Source organism: Labeo rohita, chromosome 11 (genome assembly GCF_022985175.1).
Source record: "Labeo rohita strain BAU-BD-2019 chromosome 11, IGBB_LRoh.1.0, whole genome shotgun sequence".
In the NCBI taxonomy this organism is placed as follows: domain Eukaryota; kingdom Metazoa; phylum Chordata; class Actinopteri; order Cypriniformes; family Cyprinidae; genus Labeo; species Labeo rohita.
In genome coordinates, this window is record NC_066879.1 from 28,215,943 (window position 1) to 28,229,154 (window position 13,212).

Sequence of the window (13,212 nt, forward strand, 5' to 3'; positions counted from 1 at the left end):
GTCACATAATCATTAGAAAAAACTCGGATAAGTAAAAACAAACAAATAAGAATAAAATAAACTTTAAATGAATTAGAAAAAAACAATAATTAAAAATAATTAATCAAATAAATATTATATGCTTTATATATTATATATTCTCATTTGCTTTTTGTTTATTTGTCTTTCTCTCAGGACATTGAAGCAACTATGAACACGGCTCTAAGTGAGCTGCGAGAGCTGGAAAGGCAGAGCAACGTCAAACATGCTCCTGATGTCGTGCTCGACACTCTAGAGCAGCTGAAAAGCGGCGGGGCGTCTGAACCCTCCAGCCCGCTCCATTCCCGTCTGCTCCGTGAGGCCGACTCCTCCCAGCATCCTCTGCAGCGCAGCGCTAGCTCGGCCAGTGACATGCCCTCCACCTTCCGGCCCAGCAAGAGCTCAGGTCCCAAGAGCCCTCTGTCATCAATGTCCACCACAGGTTTGTCTGCTTCAGGCTCCTCCTTCAGAGATAACAAACCCCCAGCCACCAAACCCAAGCCAGTGGTGTTTCCAAAAAGCAGTTCGGCTGGGGGCAGTCCAGCGATGGGATCCCCGACCACCACCATACCACCAACACCACCGCCCCCTCCACCACCAGCCGACAAGTCCTGCCCAGTCTGATGGCTTACAGCCTTGATCTGTGATAGTTTCTTAGTAATTCCAAGAGCACCCTCTAATACTGAAACTGCGGACTCAAACTGATATTGGATGCTTGCGTGAGTGAGCACGAGTGTGTGTGTGTGGAATTAATATACACATGTGGAAACATTGGAGTGATTTTACAACACTGTTTTAGTATGGATTGAGACATGGACATCAGCAATCCCTCTTTTCTAATCCCAATATTAGTGGTTTAGAGTTTTTCCACCTGTATAGACTGATTTTATAGGAAAGAGGTCAAACTTTGAGGACAAACAGCAGTGGATGTGCTTTCCAAGGACACTTTCTTCAGTGCTGGTGCAACTTGAAGCAGGTTACAGATGGCACAGCATCACAGTGAATAGAAACAAATTCTCCTGATATGAATTTGCCATTACAACCTGATCACAAATCTGTCTGTTATACAATAATCAGTAGTTACAGTTAATATAATCCACATTGGGCACAGCTTCTGCAACTAAATACACCAAAAAAAAGAATAAAAACATAGTTGCATGAGGATTCACAAGATATTTGCATGCCAAACATGGATTCCCTAACAAACGGATTAATTTCCATACAGCACTTCTGAAATTATTAACAGTCTAACATGTTGTTTTATTGTATGATTATATCAATGGGCACATAAAAAGAGGGTGTTGTTTTGTGTAAGTTTAATAATCATGATTATAACTGGAAAAAAAGTATCTAAAATTGAGAAATGTCACGCAAGCACATTATTTCTTCATCGCCCATGTATAAAAATCAAAACAGATAAAAATAATGTTATTTAATTTGCCCTAGGTCATTACTCACCTGTGGGTCTGTATCATGGTATCTATGTATTAGTATGTGTGTTTACGTACAGTATGTATATTCTGAATCTTACAGCAGCTTTTAGAGATTTATGGCTTTACGATGCAAAAAAGGGAAAGACTTCAAGCAGACTAATGAGGAACACATGCAAAAAAAACATAGTTTGCTTTCCAACTCAGAAAGGATAAGTGTGCAGAAAGCCTCCTTAAAGTCTGACAATCTTCATCACACGGTCTGCCTTCGACAGAATGGATCGGACAAGTCTGTATTTTCCTCAGCGAGGCCTTATTGTCCTAGAAAATGAGTTGTGGTGGTTTGCAAAAGTAGCCTGCTTCAGTGTGAAGCATTACAAGCCCTGTAGAGTCTTACATGCATGACTGACTGACTCCTGGAAATATCTACAGACAGACTGAGACCGTTTTTTTTCCCAAGTAACTTTTAATAACATGTTATTTTCTGAATGTGTTGTCGTGTTCTGAAAACGTCTTCTCACAGGTGGTTAAATATGTTCATATGTTAATGATTGGAAGTGTTCTGTGTGTGTTGTTCCTGATACCTCATAAAGGCAACTGGAAACTGTCTTATTAGAGTTGTTTTGTGGGCGGGACTTTTACATGCAAATGATAGCAGGAAACTGGCGGTGTGTGTTTAATGTGTAATGTTAATAGTATGCTGTTGGCTGAGGCCTCCGTTTACACACATACTGTTTTCTTTCATTGAGTAAATAGAGATCAATCATTATACACTTGAATCTGCATTGTATGTTTGTGAACAAATTAAGTGAGGGTGATTTTTCTTTCTTTTTTGTAATCATAACTTGTTAAAATGTAATTCCTGTCCAATTTAAGCAAGACTGTAAAATGAATTGTCTTGTCAGATATATTTATAGTTGTCCATTCAGATATCTGTTACCAGAGGAACCTGTGTTCAGATGTACTTTGTATATACAATAGTGTACATTACAGAGGTACATTCTTTTTCTTCATATTTTGTTTGTGGGTTTTTTTCTTTTTGGTACAATATTGTACAGTTACAGCAATAGTAGTTGCCACTCAAATATACATTATATAATTCCACGTGTAGTTCTTGTAGTAAACATTTTTAAATAAAAAAAAATTGCTTGCTAAACATGTGTTTGATTGTTTCAATAAAAAGGTGTACAAATGAGTTTTTCCCCAGTTTTACCAGCCATGTTTTCCTTTTAAATAAACAAAAGCTTGCTAAATTACGGAAGAGGATTAGGACCACGCAGTAAAAAATAAAACCATCTGAAGATTAAACTCGTTAAATTGCGAGGAAAAAGTCGAAATTAAATGTTGAGATTAAACTCGTTAAATTGCGAGAAAAAAAATCGTCAAATTGCGAGAAAAAAGTCGAGATTAAATGTTGAGATTAAACTCGTTAAATTGCGAGAAAAGGACGTTAATTTGCGAGAAAGAAGTCGTTAAATTTTGAGAAAGAAATTCGTTAATTTGCGAGAAAAAAGTCGTTAATTTGCGAGAAAAAGGTCCTTAAATTTCGAGAAAAACAGTCATTAATTTGCGAGAAAAAAGTCGTTACATTTTGAGAAAAAAATTCGTTAATTTGCGAGAAAAAAGTCCTTAATTTGCGAGAAAAAAAGTCCTTAATTTGCGAGAAAAAAGTCGTTAAATTTCGAGAAAAATAGTCATTAATTTGCCAGAAAAAAGTCGTTAAATTTCGAGAAAAATAGTCATTAATTTGCCAGAAAAAAAGTCGTTAATTTGCGAGAAAAAAAGTTAAATTTCGAGGGAAAAAGTCGTTAAATTTCGAGAATAAACACACTTGTGTCATGTTCATTTCATGTGGTCGGAGAGAGTCAAGCAGCTTCTACAGTGGTGTAGTTTGTAGAACAAGGCATACTGATATGGCACATGGTGCGATCGACGGGGGTTCAAACCTGACTTTTGCAGAACTCGCTTTTCTTTTCTCATCACATCGGAAAAGTGGGAATCAACTGCTTAACGAGCATTTTATAATAATGTATTAATAAGGGGTAGGTTTAAGTAAATCCATTGTAAATAGCTATCAATTTGTGCATTTAAAAGGATTCTTGCTGTCGCAGTGTTTCTGCTGTTTTCCGCGTCAGTGTTGTTGAGAATGGCAGCCCTTTTTCATCTGCCTTAAAACTAGTTGAAATCACCGCAGAATCTGTGGTTTGTATCGGAGAGCTCTGCTTCTCACAGTGCTGTTTAGTGGTCCTCCACAGTGAGTTCGCGCTGCGCTGTCTTTAGGCAGAGCTAAGAATATAACGGTCTGTGCAGCGCGCTTTAGGGGCAGTTCACATATCGCGTCTTTTGCGCGCTCAAGTTCGTTATTTCAAATGTAGACGCGCGGCAGCAGCGCTCATAACGGAAGCGACGCGCACGCGGTACGGTACGACGCGATCAGTTTTTTCAAGCGCGTCTGCGCCACATCGAGTTGAAAACATCTCAACTTTTCAGAATGCCCCAAGCTCACCGCGGGTCATGTGACAAGATTTAACCAATTAGGCAGACGCCACGGGAGTGCAAGCTACAGAGCGCTTTGGAAAAGAGGAAAAATCGGCGCGCCTAGCGTTTTCCACGCGTTTTCAGGCGCGATATGTGAACGGCCCCTTACACAAGTAGCGCTTTTCCGCTGTGCGCCAAAGTCATGACAGTAGCACGTGAGTAAGCAAATTGTTGTCACTTGGTTTTACTGATACATGATCAGGCTGTCACCTTGTGTTGACATCCTGAAACTTCATGATTTGTATATTATGACCGTTGGGCCACTTATAATTGCATACATTCCAAGACAAGATGCGGTCCGTTTGAATTCAACAACGAGCCGTATTTGGTCCGCGGCCAGATTTGTACCTGCCATAGATGCTATTTACAATGAAAATAGTGATATGTATAGGCTACTTTTTTACACTAAATGACAACAGCAGGATTTTTAGAGATGTGCTATATAACTTTCTGACATCTGGACGTGAGTCTCTGTATTACTGATAATATCTGGACGGGTTTTTCTCTGTATTACAGCCCTGTTTGAACGCATTGGCTGCTTGGACTGAAAAGTTTACAGGTGTTCCCCGCTTTTAAGAAATTTCAGATCGTAAAAAACAGCTTCTTTTCGTTTTAAGGTATTGTTTTCGTTATAATGTATACTGATTCAGATTAGTAATCAATAATGATCATTATTTTACCACCACTGGGGAGGACGCGGGCGCACCAGGCGCATTTATCAAACACAGCCTATTTCAAACGAAGCCGGCTGGACTTCTGGACGTGACTCTCCGCAATCTCTGACTTCTGATTGAATCGGTCAGGTTTTCCTGAACTTATTTGAACGAATTCGTTTACTGGATCCTTGGACTGAAAAGTTTACAGGGGTTCACTGGTTTAACAAATATCTGATCGTAAAAACTGCTTCTTTGTATTTGTGAGATACTGTTTTCGTTATTGTGAGCTGATTCAAATCAGTAATCAATAATAATTATTATTTTCTTAACATTTGGACTGCGGGAGACGGAGCGGGCGCGGGCGCATCAGGCGCAATCGTCAAATATATTTCAAAGGAAGCCGGCGCCACGGTCCTGACCCCATCATCACTGTCTTTACTGGGTTTTAGCGAATATTTGCATTTATTCACATATGACTGGATGTGGTGGACTCTCATGATTTTAGCTAATGCAAGGCACTACTGAATGATGCGCATCAGATGGGATTTAGGATGCTTTCACATCTGTGGTTCGGTTCATTTGGTCCGGACCAAGGGCAACAAATGATACATTGTAGCATTTTTCTGCCGTTTTGGGTCCTTTTCACACCACACTGATTGCTCTGGTCCGAACCAGTTAAAACGAACCAAAATGCAGTCATGTGACAACATCCACATCACCAGATGTGTCATTGAACGTATTTTCTAAACTGCTTTTCGATTGGTCAGAATTAACGTGCGGGAAAATTCCAATGGAATTCCCGGAAGTAAATAAAGCGAGGAGACAACAAGCCGGTAGACAACATGTCGCTATTTAGTATGGAGGGACGACTGCGCTGGCTGATTGTATTCCTGGTAATCGTATACTATATAGTTTGTATACATCACTTTAGACAAACTATACATTTCGAGAATGAAGCGCGGATGCGGCTGGAAAACAACGTTTTAATGCACTGCAAACGGCGAAGGCGTATCGCAAGTCACTTCAGGAGGAGGTGTGAATTCATTTTGCGAAACTGTGACATGGTCATCTTCCGGAAATATTACCAAGGATCCATCAGGTAAGTTAATGTTATGCCCTCTCTCTCTGTTTAAAATTGTTTTCTGTGAGCTTCTGCAGTAAAGCCTACAAGTTTTCATTATGAACATTCTCACTATGCTGTGCTGGGTCCTCGAATTTGAGAGAACTGGGCTTGGAAAGTCATTGAATTTGATGTGGTGTGGTAACCCTGCCTATACTTCTGCTTGCTTGTCATTAAACAGTTTAATATCTGTCCAGACTGCAGGCCTATGTTAGAGCATTTAGTACTTTTATTCAAAGTAACAAACCTTATTTAAAGTGTATAACGTTAATAGCAAAAATGACATTGCCCCAATTCATGTAACAATAGTAATAATAGCATTTACATATGATAATAATAATGTAAATTAAGATATATTTTCTTGAATGTTGTTATAATGACTAGATGACCAATTTCATCTTTCTATTGAACACAGGAGCATTTGGACATAGCCACGTAATCATAGTTGGTGGCCCCACATCAATGCCACCTGGACCGATGATGACTGGCTGAAAAACTTAAGAATGCGAAGAGGCAGTTTCAGACTACTGTGTGACACTCTCCGGCCCTGGCTGACCCGACAAAACACTAAATACAGACAGGCAGTACCTGTAGAGGCTCGTGTTGCAATTTGTATTTGGAGTTTAGCCACAAACCTGGAGTACAGGTCTATCTCACAACTGTTTGGTGTTGGGGTATCAACATGTTGCACTATCACCCAAGAGGCTGTGACTGCCATAAATGTGGTAATGAAACCTCTGTACATCAAGCATCCCTCTGCAGCAGAGTTCAGGCAGATAATACAGGGTTTTCGAGACCAATGGAGGTTCCCTCAGGTGGCAGGTGCGATAGATGGAACCCATATCAAGATCAGAGCTCCAACTGACAACTCATCTTGTTATTACAACCGGAAGGGAGACTATTCAATCATTCTGCAAGGTGTGGTGGACCACAGAATGCGATTTTGGGATATTAATGTTGGGCGGCCCGGCAAGATACACGATGCCCGTGTTTTCTCCCCTAAAAGAGTGCAGGCACTCTTTTACCTCACTGGCCTGAAATGTTTGAGGGGGTCGACGTGCCTCTTTTTCTCTTGGGTGATTCAACTTACCCTCTGCTAACTTGGCTCATGAAAACTTACCCAGAAGGAGCAGCAGTAACACCACAGCAGCTCAACTTCAACCACAGATTAAGCCAAGCCCGTATGACAGTTGAGCGTGCCTTTGGGTGCCTCAAAGGACGCTGGGGTTGTCTTCTTAAAGAAAATGAGGCCCACATAACTTTTGTAAGCCACATTGTGTCTGCTTGCTGTGTGCTGCATAATTTCTGTCAGATACAGAAGGAGGAATCGACGATGTCGATGTTGAACTTTCACAGGACTCGACAACATCCACCGGATCAACGTCCGGTTTTGTCCCAAGTATTTTATTGAGGTCATCGTACCAGGGGAACTTGTCTTTCTCTTGGATGTACTGCTGGCAGAGTTTCTTTGCCTTAACCCTGCACTGTTCTACAGACCTATTAAAACCCCTTTCCCTGAGCTGTTTGCTAAACAATGAAAATATTGCGGTGTTCTTGTGAGTTTTCAAAAGTTGGGACCTAATATGATCATCAGACCAAATTTCGATGAGGCTCCGCACCTCCTCACAGCTCCATGTTTGTCCGCGAGCTGCCATTGGGCTATGTTGCTAAAGCGCTAACTGTCAACAAATACGTCTCCTCATCCCATAATGCACAGCGCAGCTGACTACGGCAGCTGGATTAGTCCAAAAAGGCGCAGTACTTTTTGCAGTCGGGTCTGTTCGAGTTCGGATCATGTTTTTACCACAAACAAACCGCTCCAGTGTTCGTTTGAAAGCGTACCGAGACCACCTTTTCAAGGAGGTCTTGGTATGCTTTTTTGGTCCGCTTTTGGTGCGCACTCGGGTGCGATTGTTACATTCACACCTGCCCAAACGAACCGTACCAAGTAGGAAAATGAACTCTAGTGCGATTCAACCGAACTAAACGTGGCAGGTGTGAAAGCACCCTTAGAAGTGGGTATACGCAAAGCAGACTAAATGAAGTGGGTACAGGCCTACGCCGTATACCTGATACCCACTGCTGCCTAATACCTGCGTACCATGTGCCACATCTGTGTGCATTTCTCTACAAACTACACCACTGTAGACGCTACTTGACTCTCTCCGACCAGATGAAATGAACATGACACAAGTGTGTTTATTCTCGAAATATAATCAACGATTTTTTTTCTCGCAAATTAATGACTTTTTTTCCTCGAAATTGAACGACTTTTTTCTCGCAAATTAATGACTTTTTTTCTCGCAAATTAATGACTTTTTTCCTCGCAAATTAATGACTTTCTTCTCGAAATTTAACGACTTTTTCTCGCAATTTAACGAGTTTAATCTCAACATTTAATCTCGAATTTTTTCTCTTAAATTAACGAGTTTAATCTCGAGATGGAGAGAGCAGGCGTGAATACTGGCAGTGGCAGCTCGCGGTGCCACTTCCGGTGGCATCCCCAGCTGCCAGGGATTTCCACAGGGATTTCCACTGCCAGCTGCCAGAGTTCGTGGCAGCTGCCACTAGTCGCTTCTGGCAGCTGACAGAATTTGTGGCAGCTGCCACGGTTTTTCTCGCTGTTTTTGCTGTTTGCTAGGTAAAAACGAAACTGTTGTCAGTGGCGTGCGGTGGTGTTTTTTTAATGATGATGAACTTCTCACAGTTGTATTATCCCCCCGGTGGGTATAAAATGATTCGCGAAACGCGCTATAAGTCTCGTTTTGAATCAAATGATTTGCGAAATGCGCTTTGAAATCACGATCATCGATCGTGACTCATAAAAAATACATAAAATGTATAGTAATGGGGAACTGTGGGAACTTTGCATCATCATTAAAAAAAAAAACTGCATGCGGCACGCCACTGACAACGTTTCGTTTTTACCGAATAAACAGCAAAAACAGCGAGAAAAACCGTGGCACCTGTCCCGGAAGTGGCACGGCGAGCTGCCACTGCCAGTAGCGACTAGTGGCAGCTGCCACCGGAAGTGGCACCGCGAGCTGCCACTGCCAGAGAGAGCGCTAGCCCCTGCAGGGTCTCTTTGTTTCAGTTGCAAAATGTGAAAATATTTTTTTTTACACAATTACTAGCCACATTTTTCCATTTTGCTAGCTTTTTTAATTTTGTTTTATTGTTTCATTTCATTTTCTTTCTTTCTTTCTTTCTTTTTTTTCTTTTAGTTTGTTTGTATTATTATTATAATTGTTGTTGTTGTTGTTGTTGTTGTAATACATAAGTGGGCATGGATCTCTTTCTGATACATTTTGATTCCAATCTGTCTTATTACAGTGGCTAGCATTAAGCAGTTATGCCTACCATTACACAAAATTAAATTAAATTAAATTAAATTAAATTCCAACATAGTTTTATAAAATAAAATAAAATCCAACATGGTATTATAAAATAAAATAAAATTCAACATGGTATTATAAAATAAAATACAATTTTAACATAGGTTTATAAAAAAAAAAAAATGTAAATAAAATCTAACATAGTATTAAAATAAAATAAAATAAAATAAAAATAAATAAGATTCAACATATATATATTTTGCAATATAAATCCTACAGAAAGATAGGATCTGTTCTTAAGAACCTTGACACGCCTATTATTTTCTTGAGGAAATTCAAAATATATTTAAAGTGCTAAAATTTGATTAATAATTTATCTTTACCAGGAAATATTGACCTTTTTTCAGCTTTTTTTTTTCTACAGAAATCCAGGAAAGCCCCGTAAAGAATTTATTAAAATATGCAAATCTAGGTTCAAGTTATCTTCTGGTGTCTTACGTTACACTTTTGAAAAACAGACGTCAGACAAAAATGCTTTTAATAAGAAAAGTATGTACTTGCCCTTCTATGGCAAGCCGTTTTAACATTTAATCTATTTCCCGTACTAGTATCTATTTTCATGTTACTAGTACTTATTTTTTAGATACTAGTATCTTTTCCTTTAAGTACTAGTACTTATTCATTAGATACTAGTACTTATTCATTAGATACTAGTGCTTATTCATTAGATACTAGTACTTATTCTTTAGGTACTAGTGTCTTTTGTAAAGTTACTAGTACTTATTCATTAGATACTAGTACTTATTTATTAGATACTAGTAGGTATTCTAATAGTGACTAGTATTCAATTATACTTTTCTTGTATGGCAAAAATAGAACTAGTTCTTATTTTTTAGTTACTAGTACCTTTTTAGACCAGAGATATCCTGAACTTAATAGATACTAGTACTTTTTAAATTTGCATTTCAGCCCAGTATGCTAATCGTATGTTGAATATTAATGAACCAGGAACATATATGGGAAAGAGATTACACAGGAAACGGAAAGAAGAAGACGGAAAGAAGAATGGAAAGACAGAAGGTGAAAATGGCAGAAGTACTTGAACAAATATGTAGAAAATGCAAATATGTTGAACGATCGATAAACCAGGGAAACATTGGAAGCGCACAGCTGATGCCTAATATGTTTGTTGGTCATTGTACGAGTGACCTCTATTGGCAGGATGCAGATAAGACATCTATTTAGTTTTTTTTTGTCATAGTTCAATGGCAGTTTGCATGTTTCATAATGTTGGTAATTCATTGGAGTTGTTTTTATTTTATAGTATAACTAAAAAAAAAGTATGGTTGTTATTATTATTACTACTGATACCGCGAAACATTAAAAACATAACACTATTTGGCTATTTAAGAATAAGAGGTTCATCGAGTGACCTCTGGTGGCAGGAAGGAGATAAGACACCAATTTTATTACCTATTATTTTCCTGGTTTTCCTCCAGTAAAAACAATAAAAATTATATCAGGGCTGTACGTAAACTTTTTTTTTTTTTTTTTTTTTTTTTTTTTTTTTTTTTGCATATAGCACAGAGACTGAATGTTTTTACATGAATGTTCTGTACAGGGCACATAAAATACAAACCTTATCGTCAGACAAACATTTTCTTTATTTAGAAAAAAGGCCAAAAAATAATTAATAAAAATTTTAATCTTGACTGTCGTGTTCACTTTATGTGGTTTCTGAAGTGGTCCTCTTGCATTATAAGGACTAAAAATCTTTGCTTGTGTTCATCTGAAGAAAGAAAGTCGTAAACATCTGGGACAACATGAGGGTCAGTAAATGATGAGATAATTGTCACTTTTGGGTGAAAGAGCAAGATGTGATGCAGAGGCTAGAAACATATTCCAGACAGAGAAATTAATGGAATTAAAACATACAACATTAAAGTTTTGAAAGGCCACTTTTTTGTGTTGTCTATTTAACATCACTGTCTAGAAGAATAATTAATCTTTTAATTGTTTATTTGGAGCATTTAGAATTTTTTGACTAGTTTGATTAATTAATGGGGAAATCATGTAATTATTAAGATTAAAAATATATTTTCAGACAGTCCTAATTCCTACTCAATGTATCATTTAATGACATATTGTAAATACAACTTATCCACCACCTGATAAGAACATCACTAAACATGAATTACAGTTCATTTAACATACAATGTTTATTTAAACTTTGTATTTGTAACATTATTAATTGGTAGATGGTGAACTTTTAAAGCCAGAAATGTACCTGATGAAAGTCATAACTGATGTAGAAATGTGTGTGAAAACAATAATAATTGATTCTCACATTAGGCATGAATGTTTGAGCTTCTGTTTATCAGTTTTAATGTGCATAAGATAAAATACAAATGTAATGTAAGGATTTGCAAATGTTCACCTTAAAGTTCTTAATTATGTTTGCTATTTTGACCCAAATTAGGGTTTTTTAACCTTTTTGAGTACTCAATTAATGTAATATCTTTTTCATTCATACTTGTCGCCGGAGGGCGCCCTCGCGCACAAACTCCACAAGTGAGACTACGAAATCTCTTAAACTTTCCGTGTTTATGTAGCCTAGTAGTTGCCGTTTTGAGGTTAATTCTATTACCCGTACTGGTATCTATTTTCATGTTACTAGTACTTATTTTTAAGATACTAGTACTTATTCATTAGATACTAGTACTTATTCTTTAGATACTAGTACTTATTCATTAGATACTAGTACTTATTCATTAGATACTAGTACTTTTTCTTTAGATACTAGTACTTATTCTTTAGATACTAGTACTTTTTCTTTAGATACTAGTACTTATTCATTAGATACTAGTACTTATTAAATAGATACTAGTACTTATTATTTAGATACTAGTACTTATTAAATAGATACTAATATCTATTTAATAGGTACTAGTACTTATTCATTAGATACTAGTACTTATTTAAATAGTGACTAGTAACTATTCAGTTAATACTAGTAACAAATTAAAAATTTTGCCATTGATTTCTATGGGGATCTCTCATTGAGATATCAACTATTCAGTTTTGACTAGTATGTATTCCAGTTGTGACTAGTACTTATTCATTAGATACTAGTACTTTTTCTTTAGATACTAGTACTTATTAATTAGATACTAGTACTTATTAAATAGATACTAGTACTTATTCATTAGATACTAGTACTTATTAAATAGATACTAGTACTTATTCATTAGATACTAGTACTTATTTATTAGATACTTGTACTTAATAAATAGATACTAGTACTTATTAATTAGATACTAGTACTTATTAAATAGATACTAGTACTTATTAATTAGATACTAGTACTTATTAAATAGATACTAGTACTTATTAAATAGATACTAGTACTTATTAATTAGATACTAGTACTTATTAATTAGATACTAGTACTTATTAAATAGATACTAGTACTTATTAATTAGATACTAGTACTTATTTATTAGATACTTGTACTTATTAATTAGATACTAGAACCTTTTGGAAAGATAAAACCTATGGTTTAAGATAAAACCTATGGTTTTATCTGTGTTCTTCAAGCCATCTCTGGTATTTTTGAGAATAAATAATATATATATATATATATATATATATATTTAAAAGACAGTGCTAATCGACATAGCCTTTAACACTGTTATAAGGTGACATGCTTTCTGCCTCATTCTGTTTAATAAAGCCATATCAGATCACAAAAGGAAGTTATTTCCAATGCTCGACTGATGTTATGAAGTGAATTTGGAGTAAAAACATGTCAAAATACTTTTGCTGGGCAAAAGATTTGGCATCTTTCCTTGTGTTTTCATGGTAACCAGTTAGCAAGGTAGGCTAATATACAAAGCCATGTAGCCCTACTTAACAATCAAATTAATTCAGCATATTCATGTATTGTATTACCATGTGGACTCTGATTGGACGGTGGATAGGAACTCATGTTTATGTAATGATCTGTTTAAATGAAGATATCTCCAAATAAATTCTTACTAGTTCTTTATGAGGTTAAAGATATCTCCAAACGAACAGTGAAGGGTAGTTATTCTGTTTTTGATATCATCTTTTAA

At 36.9% G+C, this 13,212-nt stretch overlaps 1 protein-coding gene across 3 annotated transcripts in view; it reads left to right on the forward strand.

Annotated features, from left to right (window-relative positions):
* The window catches only part of srgap2 (SLIT-ROBO Rho GTPase activating protein 2), a 138,335-nt gene extending 135,737 nt beyond the window's left edge, over positions 1 to 2,598 (forward strand). For all 3 annotated transcript variants that reach the window (XM_051122167.1, XM_051122169.1, XM_051122168.1), the window contains one exon: positions 175 to 2,598. In XM_051122167.1, the coding sequence (XP_050978124.1) occupies positions 175 to 642 (468 nt within the window). In that variant the 3' untranslated portion in view covers positions 643 to 2,598. The remainder of the gene's footprint in view (positions 1 to 174) is intronic.
* Positions 2,599 to 13,212: the final 10,614 nt, after the last annotated feature.